Source organism: Labeo rohita, chromosome 13 (genome assembly GCF_022985175.1).
Source record: "Labeo rohita strain BAU-BD-2019 chromosome 13, IGBB_LRoh.1.0, whole genome shotgun sequence".
Lineage (NCBI taxonomy): Eukaryota > Metazoa > Chordata > Actinopteri > Cypriniformes > Cyprinidae > Labeo > Labeo rohita.
Window position 1 is genome coordinate 12,651,993 of NC_066881.1, and position 17,177 is coordinate 12,669,169.

The 17,177-nt window shown below is 34.7% G+C and overlaps 2 protein-coding genes across 5 annotated transcripts in view; both read right to left on the minus strand.

Moving 5' to 3' along the window:
* Positions 1-5,156, minus strand: part of kiaa1109 (KIAA1109 ortholog) — an 85,352-nt gene extending 80,196 nt beyond the window's left edge. For all 4 annotated transcript variants that reach the window (XM_051125640.1, XM_051125641.1, XM_051125639.1 and 1 more), the window contains exon 1: positions 5,022-5,156. The gene's annotated coding sequence lies outside the window, so the exon portion shown is untranslated. The remainder of the gene's footprint in view (positions 1-5,021) is intronic.
* An 810-nt stretch (positions 5,157-5,966) lies between these two features.
* c9orf72 (C9orf72-SMCR8 complex subunit) lies at positions 5,967-15,509 on the minus strand. The gene is made up of 10 exons (XM_051125658.1): positions 15,377-15,509; positions 14,507-15,066; positions 14,316-14,411; positions 12,616-12,680; positions 12,444-12,516; positions 12,244-12,360; positions 11,873-12,108; positions 9,376-9,433; positions 9,168-9,277; positions 5,967-7,182 (listed from the first exon to the last, which is right to left on the minus strand). The coding sequence occupies exons 2-10, from the start codon at positions 14,951-14,953 to the stop codon at positions 6,996-6,998; spliced, it is 1,389 nt and encodes a 462-aa protein (XP_050981615.1). The 5' UTR covers positions 14,954-15,066; positions 15,377-15,509; the 3' UTR covers positions 5,967-6,995.
* Between the last annotated feature and the right edge of the window lie 1,668 nt (positions 15,510-17,177).

Consider the following 17,177-nt stretch of genomic DNA (forward strand, 5'->3'; position numbering starts at 1 on the left):
CAAGAATGAACAATACTTCTACAGCATTTATTAATCTCAGCTGTCTTTGTTAACATTAGATATGCACTGTGCATTAACATGAACTAACAGCGAATGACTGTATTTTCATTAACTAACATTAACAAAGATTAATAAATACTGTAATAAATGTATTGTTCGTTGTTTGCTCATGTTAATGCATTAACTAATGGAACCTTATTGTAAAGCGTTGCCAAACAGTCATTTTCATGTCATTTTCTACCCTTTATTAAACAGCTGGATTTTTTTTTAGATTTCTGTGTAAATACTGTCTGTATGTACTGTAAATAATGCAAGCATTTTGTCAGACGCTCTATTTTAAAGGTTGACCAAACAATTTATTGTAGAAAATTTTGAGATTGACAAAAATTTAAATAGACAAACTTTAGGCAATTTAGTATGAACAGCTTGAAATATTAAAAAGTCATAATTTTATCATGTCAAATATAAAGGTGCACGTGAAACTGACAGGCTTTTCCCCTAATCCTTTGCACTTTAATAATTTAATTTTGTATGTTTGGTCAAATTGCATTTTTTTGATATTTAGAATATAATCAATTGCTTAGCAGTTGAAGTTCACTAGACATCTATGGCACACAGCTGCAATCACTCTTTTTTTGTAAAGTTCGACTAGTAGTTCATTCATTCCCTCTTAACAAATTTTAAATGACTATTCAGATGTACTTGCTGGGAAAGTTAATAAAGTAAATGAAACTCAAAATGGTAATATGAGTAAAGACCCAGTCTAACTTCCAAAAACTAGTTGGCAAAAAACTACTCAAGCTGAGAAAAGCTGGTTTTTAAAGATTATTTTTGAAGCCATTTTACTTTATTACTTACTTTTTCAGTGTGTGAAATGAACCACTGTGCTTTGCTATTAGCTGCAGCAGATTTGCTTAAAGTTTAACTTAACTACCCATCCTTCATTAAAGGCCTTTTGACCAAGCCTGCATTACATCATGACAGATTCAACAAAGCAATCTGCACTGAAATGTCACACAATCTGTAAAGAATTATCAGAAAGCTTGTTAAAAAACAACCCCTCTTATCAACATGCTTCTGAAGGATATGCAAAGCTATAGGTGCTACACACAGCCAGTAACAACAGACATTGTTACACTTTTGATTTTTTGGGTTCCACTTCATACATGTGTTTTTACTACTATAAAGTGTATCAATCAATCAATAAATGTTATATACAGTGTACTTATTGTGCTCATTCTGCATTGAAAACACTTTTGCTGCTATTGAGGTGGAATTGAGGTGGTTTAACATGGGTTAATAAGTAGGTAGGGTCAGAAGTGTAATTAAAAGACATAACTACAGATATTAATTACATATTTAACTGCACACAGGTATATTTTTACATAATAATACAGAGTAAAACATGTATGTACACAATAACTACATTGTATCTACTGATTAATTTAAAGAGCAGGTCATATGGGTCGTCAAAAAATATCTCTTTACCAGTTTGTAACAGCCATCCTTCAATGTAAAAAAAAAAAAAAGTGCATGATAAATAAAGATATTGTTAAAGGGGTCACCGGATGCCCATTTTCCACAAGTTGATATGATTCTTTAGGGTCCCCATTCTGATTGTTCCTTTAAATGCAAATGAGCTCTGCTTGCCCCGCCCCTCTCTTCTCTCTGTGGACTGATGAGCTGCTCTGAGAGATTGTTTACTCTAGTCGCATTTAGCGCGATTAGCCACGAAACCTGCTAACTAGCACGTTATTAGGAAAGGTGATTGCAGAGATTCGTTAAAAAAAACCCTTAAACTCACTTCTGCTGTAAGTGAAGCTGTATAACAAATGATTTGCGCAAACATAGACGCATTTATGTAGATCGACATCTTCAGCGGCTCAGATGTCGGGAGTAAATGACGACCACTATGTTCATTATTACATCCAGCAACACAACACCTCAATCGCTCAATCGGAGATATTCTTGTTTAACTTACATCCCTGCTCCGGCATCGAAACAATGGAGGTTGGACTGTTACAACTTATTTGAGGTAAGACGCTCATGTCAATCAACTATCGTGGGAGCGGCCTCTGTCAGTGTGACGCCACACCCACAGGCATCTGAGAATGGCTCGATTCGAAAAAGGGAATATTATTTTTACAGATGAAGTAAAAATCACTGCATGGATTTTTATCATTATAGATTTGTACATACACTGCCAACACACATTAATGTTCAAACAACATGTAAAAGTGAAGTTTGCATCCGATGACCCCTTTAAAAGAAAGAGTCGACTATGAACCACCTTAACAAGTAATCATATTTTCAAATCTTCTGCCTGTTACCTACGTCACTTGGTAAAAGATTAGCATGATCCTTGCCTGCCCGCGAAATACAAACACTTTGACCTGCCCAAAACACTTCTGCTAGTTAGTGTGTTTACATCAGGTCAAGAAGACACTGTGTTCTGAGATTTTCTACCAAGAACTGCTTCTCTATTCTTGATGAGTTCAATGGCAGATTCGCTAAAACACGTCCATGAAAGATAAGTCTGTACCTTCTTTATTTGAACCAACAAGCATCTCCAAACCACAACTTGTAAGTATGATTAATAAGTTGTGGGTTCCTTTTTTAACTGAGTGCTTAAAATATCAAGTTTTTTTGTGCTAATATGTGACGTATACCTAGTGAAGCTTTAAGTTTCCAGGTAAACCACGATATTACTGTCTTACTGAAATAGCTCTGATAATTGCCGTGAACCCACTATTTCCTAAGAATGTGTCGATAAATGTAGACTGTTGTTGTTCTTACTTGAATGTAGACGGGTCATTCCAGCTGGAATCATCAAATTTTGGAAAAGTTCCCCACCTGACCTCCTCAGATTTGTCTGAAAAAAATCTATGTGATGGGTAATATGCCCAATAGATCATATACAAAATTTCAGATCTCTACTGTGCATACTTTTTTTTACAAAAAATCTGAACATTGGTGTAAATGAGTTTTTTTCCATTTTTGGATTTTAATATCTCAACATCCATCAGACTCTATTGTCTGATATCAAAGGATGTGAAGGACATGGTACATATCAGACCATTTACCAAGTTTGATGCTTATACATTGAAAATTGAGGTTTCTATGGACATCTGAAAACCTGGAGATATTTCAGTCTGAACATTGTCACTCAGACTGTGATGCCAAAACGGGGTAAAAAACAAACTTTTTTACAGATTTTTTGTGAAAAAAGTACGCACAGTAGAGATCTGAAATTTTGTATATGATCTATTGGGCATATTACCCATCACATAGATTTTTTTCAGACAAATCTGAGGGGGTCAGGTGGGGACCATTTGATGATTCCAGCTGGAATGACCCAGACATATTTTGGTTTACAAACTGTATTGTTTCATCAGTCACTTTAGCATTTGGCTAACGTATCAACCATTATCGTTTTGTGAAGTGTTTCTGACACGCATTGTATACGGAAAAACCAATCACAACAGACTTGGCCAGCTGACCAATCAGAGCAGAATAGGCTTATGGAAGAGAGGTGTTTAGAGACATTAAGCTTCAGAACTGCTTTGAATTAATCGTTTCTAATATTAAATGTATATTCTGAGAAAAATTACAATGTTTTCTGACTTTAGATGCATTTAGACCTGTTGTAGGGGACTCTGGTACAACATTAGGGCACTTTAAAATACATATGATCTGCTCTTTAAATGCAAGTAGTTAAAGACACGTCATAGAAAGTGGGTCCAACTTGTTTTTTTATCTGCATAAGTGTCATGGTTATAATCATCTCCATCAAACTAATGTTTAACCTAAATAGTATTAGCTCAGGCTTGCATTCTTTAAGTTTGATGTGAATGCCTGATAGAGACAAATAGTGTAGTGAAGTTCAGCAGAACTCCTTGGATGAGTTGTGGCACGTTCCGCTCTGAATTAATAATGCTAAAAAGAACCTACACAAAAACAAATCATTCAAATATTGCATTTGGACTAGTTACATGATCAATCACAGCATGTTTCCTACATAGCTATGCCTGTTTGTCTGTTCACGATAATAAAATAATTCAAACTGATAATTATGTCCATGCATCTCATTTATTAATTACAACCAAGCTGGTTATTACAGTAAAATAAACCAATCAGTACCCTGACAGCTAGCAGCTACTTATCAAGTAAACGAATTCACTGTTCAAATTTGTAACCCTGTATTTGTGTTTACACAAAAGAGCCTGGGTATCATATACCAAGTCAACAATACAAAATAATTGGCAGAAAATTAACTATTAATGTCAGCGTCAAAATGAAACTGAAACAGAGATGTTAACACCTGTGCAACTCTAGAATCCAGTGTCAGCTGAGTCTAATTACTCGGTTATCCAGTCAGTGCATTAACATGACAGGATCACAGCAGCTCACTGTGACATATGACAGCTAGTACTATTCCATCAAACAAACGGTAATGCGAAACTGTGCTTTAATTCAGCCCAAAAATGATTCTAAATAAAGAAACTACATCTTATATAACGCATTATGTCCCATAAACGGCTTCGGCAAAAGGTGAGGCATGTTACACAATAATGGAGCTCATTATTCCTATGTGTAACAACTGGACCATTGTACCTTAGCGTCCTACAGGCTCCTGTAAAACAATGAAGCTCGAATGTGTACAGTTCACCCATATTAAAGGTACAGATATGACGGGATAGCCCTTTTAAAACAAGCGACACGATGATGACTATGATGATGATGATTTTGATAGAAGGTATTAATTACGCATTCGCTCTTGGCATGTCAAGCAAAACCTTTTGATGATTGTAAACAGTAAGAGCAGATATCACTGAGCATTAGCACTTGGAAATATGATCATATTTAATGCAACGAACAGATGGTTGTTTGTATGACAGCAGCGCTTGGGCTCAGCAGGTGATCCAGGATCAAATCCAGACAATCTCTGCTGTATCATAGGCCGCAGCCCGTGATCACACATACACACATACGACCTGTTTGGGAACACGCAGCGTACCCACCTCGCCTTGCAGAGTGTGGAATTACATTTCACGTTGCCATGATCCTTAGAGCTGTTCTCTCATACTCCTCTCAGGCGACAGCACCCATTTCTCAAACTAGTTCTTTTCCGGAGTATTTACATGGACAACGCTTGTGCTTCCTGTTTTGTGGTCATGTGCCAGGTTTAACCAATCACAGATCTGTTGTGGACGACGGAGCCAATCAGAGGACGAGGTCATGGAACCCTGGCGTGAGTGACATGGAGCGCAGCCAATAAAAATCGAGTTATTTGTGTCAGGTTGAACGCAAGACTCGAATCTGTAGATTAATAAACTGTCAAGGAGGAGGGAAAGAAAACGCTGAAAAGTGATACAGTAAGATTTTTACAAAATTATTTAAAGTCGTCTTAAAAAAAGTAATATAATTCAATTTTTTCAAGTAATCACTGTATTTGTGGTTAGGCTAGCTAAATAACATTTAGCAGTGCTGGTCAATATTTTAATAGATATTAAAATATGGGAATATATTAGTATATTTAAGCCTTTGACAAAACTGATTTCAAGTACTTTTGACACAGTACTGCAAATAAAATAATATTGGAGATCGATAATACATTGTTCTTTATGACTATAAAAATAAAGTGTACTGTAAATACACTATATAAATCACAAAAACCAAAACCACAAATCCCCAAATGTGACACTGGACCACAAAACCATAACCAATGATAACCAATTAGCTGAAAGCTGAATAAATAGGTTTTCCATTGATGAAAATTGAGAAAATCGCCTTTAAAGTTGTCCAAATGAGGTTCTTAGCAATGCATATTACTAATGAAAAATTAAGTTTTGATATATTTATAGTAGGAAATTTACAAAATATCTTAATGGAACATGATCTTTACTTAACATCATAATGATTTTTGGCATAAAAGAAAAATCGATAATTTTGACCCATACAATGCATTGGCTATTGCTACAAATATACACATGCTACTTATGACCAGTAAACAAGAAAAGGATTTTGACAGGTACAGTATAATCAAATAAGTCACATTTCACAAACAAAAGGCACACTTTATTAACACATTTACAACTTGAAATGTACCAATATCCGTCACAGTTAAAAATAAACTTCAGATTATGATTTCATAAATAGTCCAAAATATTATGTCAGCATTCATGCAATGTCTGTTTAATACATAACATACATAACAGTGGAGTAATGTAATGTTTTATGGAAGAACAGTTTAAAATCAAAGCAAGATGTCTATGGGGCCCTTCCTGTTATTTGCTGACTTCCTTGCACATTGTACACCAGAGATTTGGCCTTATGATTTAAGCTGCACTTCGCTTCCCACATTTCCACTAGGTTTCCTATATTCATGCCCCAAGCTAGATGTAAAAAAAAAGTGTGAGCCATTTAATTAACCGTTAGTTACGTTTGTTAGTGTCAACTGAAGAAACAAAGAAAAGTCTCCCAGTAAATGGGGTTCTGCAAAATAAAAGATCTGTCATCTGTAAAGTCTACAGACAATCATAGATAAAAGGTCAGGGAATGTTATTACAGAGTAAAGGTTAGATTAATTAAACCGTACTGTAAATTACTTCATGGCGTTCCAATTTAAACGAGAGAAAAGTCATGTCCATAGAAGATAAACCTATTAAACTTTGTTCCTTGCCATGTAACACGTCTCTAATGCTATGAATGAAGGCAAATGTTATGTTAGTTAGCTGTAAACCAAAAAGCTATTAAGTGTAAGATCTAACCATTCTCATACGGCCATTCAAGAATCTCATGAACACCAAACCTTCTACACACAAATATGAATTTATCAGCATCACTAAGCCAATTAGCATTCTTTTAAAGAATTCTTTTCAGCAGCAGTTTCAGAAGGCTGTAAACAAAAAGCACATATAAATATACTAAAATAAACATAAGGATGCAAGAGTGGCCAAAGTGTTGTGTGGTGTGATGACCACATGGTTCACAGGTCAGAAGTTAATGAGGAGGTCACGTTCCTGCACACTGGTAAGGAAAGACTTCCCAAAAACAAAGGAGTGAAGGCCTGCCCGCAGCTTCTCCGCCATCGCCATAATGATATTCAAGTCACCCTCCACCATTAAGTCCAAATCGGTTTTCAGGTTGCGTAGAGATCTGAAAGGTTTTTTGCCCTTCTGCCTATAATCAGTAACAATCAATATGACACAATGAGTCTACCTGAATGTAAACAACAAGGTGTGTTGAATGCATACCGTTTATCAAGTTTAACTAAAAAGGAGACAATTTTAGTTTGTTTTTTTTTATAGCTAAATATGATATTAAATAATTTGTTGTTCACTGATACAATTGCATCGCAATATTCATGACTTTTATTTAATAAAAACAACAACTGTTTCAAACATTGATATTAAATCGAGCAGCAAATCAGCAAATTAGAATGATTTTCTGAAGGTTCATGTGGCACTGAAAACTGGAGTAACGATGCTGAAAATTTACCTTTGCCATCACAGCAATAAGTTACAATTTACAATATATTAAAAAAGAAAACAGTTACTTCACACTGTAGTAATATTTCACATTACTGTATTTTTGTTTTACTGTATGTTTGATCAAATAAATGCAGTCTTCTTGGTGAGAAAAAGAGAGTTCTTTCAAAAACGTAAAAATCTTACCATCTGCAAACTTCTTAACATTAGTATATATTATCCACCTTTACATGATAGTTGTGAGTTTGAGCTTAATGTTGCTGAAAATTGTTGTCATTCACTGCATGAGTGCATTAATTATCTACAGTAAGCACATGATACTAAATATCTGGTTAAATTACACTACCAGTCAAAAGTTTTTAGTGTTTTTAAATAAGTCTCTTCTGCTCACCAAGCCTGCATTTATTTGATCCAAAGTACAGCAAAAATAGTTAAATTATGAAATATTTTTGCTATTTAAAATAACTGTTTTCTATTTGGTTGAATGTATTTTAAAATTGTAATTTATTTGTGTGATTTCATAGCTGAATTTTTAGCATCATTACTCCAGTCACAGGATGCTTCCAAAACCATTCTAATATGCTGATTTGCTGTTTAAAAACATTTATTATTATTATTATTATTATTATTATTATTATTATTATTATTATTATTATGTTGAAAACAGCTGAGTAAAAAATTGTTTAGGTTTCTTTGATGAATAGAAAGTTCAGAACAGAATAGAAAGAACAGCATTTTTCTAAAATAGAAATCTTTTGTAACATTATAAATGTCTTTATCACCATTTTTTTTATTTAAAGCATCCTTGTTAAATGCAAGTATTAATTCTATAATTTCTTTTCCAAAAAAAAAAAATATGCTGTTACAAATGCTTTTTATTTCAGACAAATGCTGATCTTTGGATATTTCTATTCATCAAGAATCCTGAAAAAAATGTATTCAACTGTTTTAAATATTGATAATAATAATAACAATAATAATAATAATAATCCATGTTTCTTGAACAGCAAATCAGAATATTAGAATGATTTCTGAAGCATCATGTGACTGAATGATGCTGAAAATGTAGCTGTGATCACAGGAATAAATTACATTTTAAAATATATTTAAATAGAAAACAGTATTTTCAAACAGAAAAAAAAAAATATTTCAAAATGTTAGTATTTTTGCTGTACTTTGGATCAAATAAATGCAGACTTGGTGAGCAGAAGAGAATTCTTTAAAAAAGTAAAAAAATCATACTGTTCAAAAGTAGATTTTTTTTAAAAAAAAAAAGCATTTTTTATGTCTTTATCATCACTTTTGATCAATTTAAAGCATACTCAACTGTTTTAAATATTTATAATATAAAAAAAATGTTTCTTGAACAGCAAATCAGCATATTAGAATGATTTCTGAAGGATCATGTTACACCGAAAACTGGAGTAATGATGCTGATAATTTAACAAATTTTTGAACAAAGTAATAAATTACATTTTCATTTACTAATATATTCAAATAGAAAGCAGTTATTTTAAATTAAAATATATATATATTTCACAGTATTGCTGCTTGTGCTGTATTTTGGATCAAATAAATACAGACTCAGTGAGCAGAAAAAAAGCATCAAAAATCTTACTAATAAGTAACACTGTGTAGTGAATGTAGAAGTTGTGAGCTCAAAGCTGCTGTACTTACGTCTCATCCTCAATATATCTGAGCAGTGTCAGGGCCTTCCTGTGCAGCAGGAGAAGGAAGTGGGACAAATACACACTCCGCAGAGACAGACCTGGTTTCAAAAGAAACACCTAGAGATCGACAAAGATGCAAACACCTACGTGTTATCAAGGCCAAAGCGGAGGGCGTTATTATAAATCTCGGGAGAAAGGGAGTCACGCAGGCTTACCTCATCTATGAAGGACTTCACAAGTGTGTCTTTGTGCATCACGTCCTGAAATATATTCCTAGGAAAAGACATTAAGTTTAGTTAGTGATTCAGAGGGTAAAGAAACCTCTCATATCCTCTTGAGAGTTGCTTTTAATTCTCTAAAAAAAAGATTCAGAGGTTGACAACTTGACATGTGACGCTGATTACATTGTTTGTGCATGTCTACACAGCGTATCGAGCGAATGATACTGTGAGTGCCATTAAATGAGATGTAAAAAGTCTCTGTTTCACCTCTCAGCAACTCTGTGAACTTTTAATGGAAAAATTCTCGGTCAAACAGTCACTGACAGTCCTTGAAAACAAATCAATGATGCAGCCCTATGCTGGCCACAGCCCTGAACCATGACATTAACAGAGAGTGGAGAGTATTCACAATTTCAAGGACACACATCCATATAAACAAGCATCTAAAGGCTAATTTCTTCATACAGAGAACCCAGATCAAAATACGTTTACATTAGCAGTTTACATTAACATTAGTAACACTGAATACTAATCTCGGTTACTGTTAAATTCTACATACACTAAGACGTTTTTAACATTTCATGTTGTTTGAATTACATTTATTCACAACCAATCAAACATTTGTTGAAATATTTTTAAATGCTTTGGAAAGAAGTCTCTTATGCTCACCAAGGCTGCATTTATTTGATCAAAAATACACTACGCACAGTAATATTGTGAAATATTATTACAATTTAAAATAACTTTTCTATTTCAATATACTTCTAAATGTCACTGCATCATTACTCCAGCTCACATGATCCTTCAGAAATCATTCTAATATGCTGATTTGCTGCTCAAGAAACATTTCTCATTATTATCAATGTTGAAACTGTTATGCAGCTTAATATTTTTGTGGAAACTGCACAAATCTTTTTCAGGATTCTTTGATGTATAGAAAGTTCAAAAGAACAGCATTTATTTGTAATGTTATAAATGCATTTACTGTCATTCTTGATCCATTTTAAAGCATCCTTGCTGAATAAATGCATTTCTTTAAAAAAAAAATACAAAACAATATAACCCCAAATGGTAGTGTATGTTAGGAAAGAATATGACTTATGTGAACAAATAACAAATAAAAGTATATTAATAAATTAAGGTTAATAAGGTTAGTAAATGTTGTAAAAAAAATTATTGTTTTTTTGTTAATTTATGATGCCTAATGCATGAACCAATTTGTGAATCTTATTCTAAAATGTTACCATATATTTTAGCAGGTCCTAAGATCAATTCATATTTATTTGTAATTTATTAATTTATATACACTACCAGTCAAAAGTTTTTGAACAGTAAGATTTTTAATGTTTTTTTAATGTTTTCTTCTGCTCACCAAGCCTGCATTTATTTGATCCAAAGTACAGAAAACAGTAAAATTTTGAAATATTTTTTACTATTTAAAATAGCTGTTTTCTATTTGAATATATTAAAAAATGTAATTAATTCTTGTGATTTTAAAGCTGAATTTTTAGCATCATTACTAAAGTCTTCAGTGTCACATGATCCTTCAGAAATCATTATAATATTCTGATTTGTTGCTCAAAAAAACATTTATTATTATTATGTTGAAAACAGCTGAGTAGAATTTTTCAGGTTTCTTTGATGAATAGACAGTTCAGAAGAACAGCATTTATCTGAAATAGAAATCTTTTGTAACACTATAAATGTCCTGATCGTCACTTTTGATCAACTTAAAGCATCCTTGCTAAATAAACATTAATTTCTATCATTTCTTTCCCCCCAAATAAATTACACTGACTCCCAGCTTTTGAATTGTATAGTGTATAATATTACAAAAGGATAATATTACATCAGGGAATCCTGAAAAAAAATATTCAACTGTTTTAAATATTGATAATAATAATAAAAATGTTTCTTGAACAGCATGTCAGCATATTAGAATGATTTCTGAAGGATCATGTGACACTGAAGACTGGAGTAATGATGCTGAAAATGTAGCTTTGATCACAGAAATAAATTAGATTTTAAAATATATTCAAACAGAAAACAGATATTTTAAATAGTAAAAATATTTCAAAATTTTACTGTTTTTGCTGTACTTGGATCAAATAAATGCAGGCTTGGTGAGCAGATGAGACTTCTTTAAAAAACATTAAAAATCTTACTGGTCAAAAACTTTTGACTGATAGTGTATTTTTTATACAATGACTGCTAAACTATCCTTCGTCCCTGCTTTCAAACACTGAGCTAGCTGATACATCTTGTATCTCTCTGTGATCTTTATCTTCTCACATTTAATCTCTTCATAAACTTGGTAATTAGCCGTATAATAAGCAGGATAATGTACAGTCAGTAGGTCATTAATCACCAGCAGTCAGCATTAATACAAAAAACTTAAAGACCATGAGATCTTGCTACCCTGATAGTAAGAACCAGCCAATCATAATACAGTTTCCAGACTAAGAAGGTAAGTAGAAGTCAAAGGTCATACAAGTCTGGGGTGAAAGAGTCCTGGGCATTGATGAGGTTGTCAGAACTGATGTCATCCTCGCTGGCGGCCTTCCAGAGGGCACTGAGCTCAGCTCGCATGTAGCGCCGCTGATGATACGTGTGCTCGTGGCAGGGTGGCATCTGCTTCACCGTGTTAATATCCACGTCAATGTGGGTGGTGGGGTACGGGGAGTAGAGTACCTGTCGGTAGGGCAACACAAAGCTGCCTGTGGAGTCCTGGGAAAAAGAGAAGAGGGACTTTATAATACTATCATACAGCAAAACTACCAGGGGTCCGTAATGATTATGGACCCAAGTCATTTAAGAATGGGCAGTAGGTATGAGTTTCCCATAGAGGGACACTCTGGATACCTTAAGGAGGCCTTGAACAAACAGGCCGGTGTCATATTTAAAAGAGCCGTCGGGGTGACACAGTCGAGAGCACTTTCTCTCAGCAGGAGTGAGGAAGAGGCACAGCGTGAGCACGATCTACAAAAGGAAACATCATTATTTTACTTTCATACTCATGTCCATGTGGGAATGTGCACCTTATGTCCATGTGGGATGTGCACCTTATTGACTTTCTCAGGATTGCTGCCAACCACCATTGAACAGCCGCAAGTCTGAAGATGAGAGCTGATAGCCCTATGATAGAGAAGAATGACAAACATTACGATCTAAACAACGAAAACAAGCAACTCAATTCAGATCATTGACTTCTACTAAAGACGCAATACGTCTTACTTGTGTAAAAAGTCTTCATGACAGCTGTCTCCAATATCATCATCATTGAGCACAGTGTCCTTTAGCTGTAACGAGGAAAATTATTTCTTTATGTGCTTCAGTGAGAGTGAGAAAGACATTTAATGTTTCAAATTTGTCAGAAAAAGATCTGATGTAATTATCACTAAGTGAGGATCTGTTCCAGCAAGATACATATTGTACACACTTGGGAACCAACCACAGTTTTGTTTGTACAACGGTTTATAAATAATAAATAATACAGCAGGTGTCGGCTGATTATCAGCGCAGATAATATTAATCATTTTTATGGTTATCGGTATCTGTCTTTTTCAAACCGTTTTGCAGATAAAATAATTTTAAAGCATCTAACAAAAGTTTTTGTCAGAGATCTTGTTATTCTTATGTTTGACATTAATTTTAATTTTTACACCAGACATATATATCGGTTCAAATATAGGTTATCGGTATCGACCTCTGTCCTGAAAAACACATTATCGGTCGAACCCTATAATACAATGCATCAAATTAAATTTAAATAGTAAATTTAAGTATTTACAATGTTCATTAATAGGTCAATCACATTATGCATTTTTTGTATCCAAAAAATAAATTAAATTACAATTCATGCACTACCAGTCAAAAGTTTTTAATGTTTTTTTTTCAAGAATCTCTTCTGCTCACCAAGCCTGCATTTATTTGATCCAAAATACAGAAAACGCAGTAATATTGTGAAATATTTTTAATATATATTATACAATGTAATTTATTCCTGTGATCAAAACTAAATTTTTAGCAACATTACTCCAGTCTTTCTGTTCATTTTTTTTATTATTATCAATATTTAAAACAGTTGAGTATATATTTTTCAGGATTCTTTGATGAATAGAAAGATCCAAAAATCAGCATTTATCTGAAATAAAATGCTTTTATAACATTATACGCTGTACCATTAAAATCTTGGAGTCAGTATAATTTTTGTTTAGAAATGATAGAAATTAATACTTTTATTTAGCAAGGATGCTTTAAACTGATCAAAAGTGATGATAAAGACATTTATAATGTTACAAAAGATTTCTATTTCAGATAAATGCTGTTCTTCTGAACTTTTTACTCATCAAAGAAAACCTGAAAAAATTCTACTCAGCTGTTTTCAAAATAATAATAATAATAATATTAGAACATTATTACTAGAATATTAGAATGATTTCTGAAAGATTACATTTTAAAATATATTCAAATAGAAAACCATTGTTTTAAATAGTAAAAATATTTCACAATTTTACTGTTTTTGCTGTACTTTGGATCAAATAAATGCAGGCTTGGTGAGCAGAAGAGACTTCTTTAAAAAAGCATTAAAAATCTTACTGTTCAAAAACTTTTGCCTGGTAATGTATAACTGTCCTGATTTTATAATAAAGAAAAAAACCTAATTAATTCCATTAAATTCTTAAACAACATATTAAGTAGCTTGGCATAATCTTTATTATTATTTCAGTTCAGCTCAATTCTTAATAGTCATGTTGTTTAACCAACATGCAAAAAATAACAAAAATATATATATATTATCGAGAGGACACCTGCTGTAATCAATCTGGCCGAAGCAAGTTTAGGTCCAGATCACATCCAAATCTCCGTCTCTCTCCTCATCATTTACTATCTACTCTAAATTCCCCCTGTGAGCAAAAGGTCAAAATACTCACATCCACTTCCTCTGGCACACTGTGTTTCTTCATAGAAGTAAGAAGCTCCATTATGGGAACAATCTCAGATGACAACACATAGATTATGTTGTAACCCTATGAGATAAAACACAAAGAGTACATACATCATAAAAAAACTAACAAACAGCAGCTGGCTTACAAGTAGAAGATGCACAACTCTAAGGAAAGACCTTCTGCATGCAGATGCGTCCCTTGCGAATGATGTGTTTGAGTCTCTCCACACACACGCTGTGCAGTGGCAGGTAAAAGCTTAGCTCTGACTGCGGCAGGATGATTGACAGCGCGCAAGTGTTCTTATCACCCTTGAGTTCTCCGTCAAAAATCAGCGAGACTATGATGACTCCCTTTTCTGCCAAGACGAAGAACTTCACGTCCACTGCGCCACTCTCCGCACTTCTCAAAATCTCGCCGTTCAGCGTGTGATTGGCCAGAAACGTGACCTCTCCATCACTGAGGAGCGACAGCCCCTGACCTTTGGGGGCCCAAATGTGCTGTACACGAGGTCCCAGGATGTTGTCCCAGTAAGCGAAGGTTGCAGCTAGCACGGGACACCAGTCCTCAACCAGCACTTCAGTCTTCGCCACACCAGGAGACTGTGGGGGACCGGCTGCAGACATGACGGCCACTCACGCAGACCTACAGTAACTCTATTGTCAGTCTCACAATGCAGAAGTCAGTGGTGACAAACAGATTGCAACATCCCTCTGCTGCTGCACTGCACCCATGCAATCTGTTGAAGAGGAAGAGAAAATACAGTGGAGTAGAAAGTGAAAACAGGAGCATTTAAGCCAGGACAACGTAACGTTATAAAAGTGCATTGTTCATTTCTAATTCGAAGATTTTCGACTTTAGAATATATCATACTGGAGCAAAATGTCAAAATATGTTACAGTCTTTACAGAGCTGCATGTATCTGTTCATAACATACATTGAGTTAATCACTACCACGTCATTCATGTATAAAACACGTCTGCATCAGCTCGAATAGTCGTGATAAATCAGTATTTTGTTGCTAGTATGTTACACATACAGAATCCTACCTGTTATGGCTCAAAACAACAACACATTCGTCACCGCTTTTCCTGGTTTCCTGCTGTCATTAGGCTGAAGGCTGCGAAGAAGCGTGCTGCTGGAGCACAGGGCGCAGTAGCGCCCTCTGGCGGCTGACGGAGTAATTTGATTACCCGAGACCGAAGAGACCGGGGGGAAATTCAATTACCTCACGAGTCGTTTTGTCAAACCATCACTTTAGGCTGTGAGCTGTATTGAGGAAGATATTGCTATTATATTATAGTATCGAACTGTGTTGCAGACTATTTGCAATTATATTCAATTGATTTTTTTTGTTTACCATGCTCTGACACTAGCTAAATGGAGTTTCATAGCTACTTCAGTAGGTTATTTAATATACACTATACTAGGGGCATCACTACAAAATAGTAATTTTTGGCTATGCCCGACTGTATTGTTCCTGACGTGGACAATTAACGATTTCTAATGTGTCTATTTTCTGTCGGCTGCCACCCTGGTGATAAAACCAGCATATGCTGGTAGGTATGTTTTGATGCTGGGATGCTGGTTAGGTATGTTTTGATGCTGGTTTAAGCTGGTCCTTTGCTGGTTTTTACTGGTCATGTTGCTGGTCAAGGACCAGCATAAACCAGCAAAGGACCAGCTTAAACCAGCATCAAAACCTACCTAACCAGCATCCCAGCATCAAAACATACCTACCAGCATATGCTGGTTTTTTCACCAGGGCAGTCAGAACAACCAACCCAATTCGCGAATGAATCTTTCGATTCCTTTTAGCGGAATGAGGCTGAATTATCATACTATTCTTGCTGTTTTACCATATGTTTATAAGGCAGAAATGGTAAAAGTAGTAGCATGACCACAAGATTCGCCATTTAGTATGAATCGACTGAATCAATCGTAGACTTCACCGACGGACTGAATCGTTTGGAGCAATTTTTTACTTCGTAACAACACAGCGAGCTAAAGGAACCTTAGATGAAGAGGCTTTTCACCTATAATCCACTGAAACAAACCTGAAAGTGCCTTGTATCGTTTGCCAGAGACAAACGTCTTTATTAAGTTAAACATCTGCAAGAGCAGCCTGTGAATGACTCACTGCAGGTAAAGACATTTTCCAGCCGGTACATAAATACAATAATCCTTTAGTACTGCATGATAGCATCATTGTACAATGGTGCTAGAACAGCAGGCTAAACTAAGTTTATTTTGAGGCCAAATTTGCTAAATGTATGAAAAAAATATAGTGGGAACGTAAAGAGGGTTTGCACTTACAGGTGCATCTCAATAAATTAGAATGTTGTGGAAACGTTTATTTCAGTAATTCAACTCAAATTGTGAAACTTGTGTATTAAATAAATTCAGTGCGCACAGACTGAAGTAGGTTAAGTCTTTGGTTGTTTTAATTGTGATGATTTTGGCTCACATTTAACAAAAACCTCAACAAATTAGAATACTTCATATGGAAAGGCCTTCTGGAAAGTATGTTCATTTACTGTATATGTACTCAGTACATGGTAGGGGCTCCTTTTGCTTTAATTACTGCCTCAATTCAGCATGGCATGGAGGTGATCAGTCTGTGGCACTGCTGAGGTGATATGGAAGCCCAGGTTTCTTTGACAGTGGCCTTCAGCTCATCTGCATTTTTTGGTCTCTTGTTTCTCATTTTCCTCTTGACAATATCCCATAAATTCTCTATGGGGTTCAGGTCTGGTGAGTTTGCTGGCCAGTCAAGCACATCAACACATAGTCATTTAACCAACTTTTGGTGCTTTTGGCAGTGTGGGCAGGTGTTAAATCCTGCTAGGA

Coding starts and splice junctions, on each gene's coding strand:
- c9orf72 (XM_051125658.1), bottom strand. CDS start 14,953: ATGTCTGCAGCCGGTCCCCCACAGTCTCCTGGTGTGGCGAAGACTGAA. Junction 12,681..14,315: donor GTGTGCCAGAGGAAGTGGAT/GTGAGTATTTTG, acceptor TCCTCGTTACAG/CTAAAGGACACTGTGCTCAA. Junction 12,361..12,443: donor ATCCTGAGAAAGTCAATAAG/GTGCACATCCCA, acceptor TTCCTTTTGTAG/ATCGTGCTCACGCTGTGCCT.